The sequence below is a fragment of the Octopus bimaculoides genome, chromosome 18 (assembly GCF_001194135.2).
Source record: "Octopus bimaculoides isolate UCB-OBI-ISO-001 chromosome 18, ASM119413v2, whole genome shotgun sequence".
Classification (NCBI taxonomy): domain Eukaryota; kingdom Metazoa; phylum Mollusca; class Cephalopoda; order Octopoda; family Octopodidae; genus Octopus; species Octopus bimaculoides.
In genome coordinates this window covers 48,591,733-48,593,120 of record NC_068998.1, presented here as the reverse complement: position 1 = coordinate 48,593,120, position 1,388 = coordinate 48,591,733, and the positions used below count along the sequence as shown (strand labels likewise).

The window sequence follows — 1,388 nt, the reverse complement described above, 5'->3', positions numbered from 1 at the left end:
TATATATATATATATGAGTATGTATGTGTAGGGTTGAATATGTATGTCGATATTTTGTCTGTGTGAAAGCAAATTCTATGTTGGTCGTCTTAAAAACACTGTTTTGAATATAAAGAACACACGGTTCTACCGAAATACGGACGGAATGGACTGCTAAAAACCCAGAGGATACTATTTACCATTATTTCAAACAAGTTTTGGTTCCACTAGCGAGGAATATAATTATATATTTATATACATACATATATATATATATACACTCACACACACACGTATTTATTTACATCTATAAACAGCCTCTTGTGCCACACACAGACACACACACGCACCAGCGACTACCAAAAGTGGAACTGTTTTGGGAGGGTTTCTTTACTTCAATCGATGCTTTTGTAGAGTTTAGTAGGTTTCCCCTGTAAAGTTAAAAATCGCTTGTTCAAGTACAACTTGAAACAACATCACCTCTTAACTAAAAAATAGAAATAAAGTGTGTACATGTAATATATAATATTATATAATATATATATATGTATGTATGTAATGTATGTATGTAAACTGTGTTTTTAAGTCACGTTCTCGTTAAATATTACGACAGTTTGTGTATATATTAGACAGCACATATACACACATACAATCAGATATGCAGAAGCTGATATGAGACATTCACAGTCGCGTACCTCGAGCAAATCAGCGACTCTTTATGGTCGGTGCGTGTGTGCACACGTGTGAAGGTGGCTTTTCACTCCCCCACCCCCAGCCCGACACTCAGATTTCCTACTGTACTATAAAGATATATATATTGATATTTGTATAAATATTTATGTATGTCTACAAGGTGTAAACAAGTGTGTATGAATATCCTGCCGAGTATATATTTATTTATGTAGGTTTGTCTAAATGTTGTTTGACGCAACACTGGCCACACACTTCAGCGGTGAATCGCTCGCCTATTATTGCTCCGTCTAAGATATATATATATATATCCCTTCTCTTATGAAATATATATAATATGTATATATAATAATAAATTTATAGACGTAGATGATGTCTATATTTCTCTATAGACTTACTGCTGTGATTGCTAGACACCGTAGTGCCATTCTAGTTTGCACTACCTAAGGAAATTCTACTACACCAACAATCTTACCAAAACACTCCACCAATTATGGGAGACAACGGTTTAACACGGATTTTACTTGTTAGCGCCAACGTTGGATCCATTTTCGAGGATGTAAGTTCTTTAGCATCTTGATTTTTATTACTGTTTATTAATTAACTTAATATTATATATATATATATATATATATTCCATAATATTTGTATATATTTATTTATGCATGTCTGTATATCTCTCTTTATCTCTGTCATATATATATATATATATATATATA

At 32.4% G+C, this 1,388-nt stretch overlaps 1 protein-coding gene across 3 annotated transcripts in view; it reads left to right on the top strand.

Annotated features, from left to right (window-relative positions):
• Positions 1-8: 8 nt before the first annotated feature.
• The window catches only part of LOC106877914 (inositol polyphosphate-5-phosphatase A), a 158,401-nt gene continuing 157,021 nt past the window's right edge, over positions 9-1,388 (top strand). For all 3 annotated transcript variants that reach the window (XM_014926984.2, XM_052974558.1, XM_014926994.2), the window contains exon 1: positions 9-1,228. In XM_014926984.2, the coding sequence (XP_014782470.1) occupies positions 1,163-1,228 (66 nt within the window). In that variant the 5' untranslated portion in view covers positions 9-1,162. The remainder of the gene's footprint in view (positions 1,229-1,388) is intronic.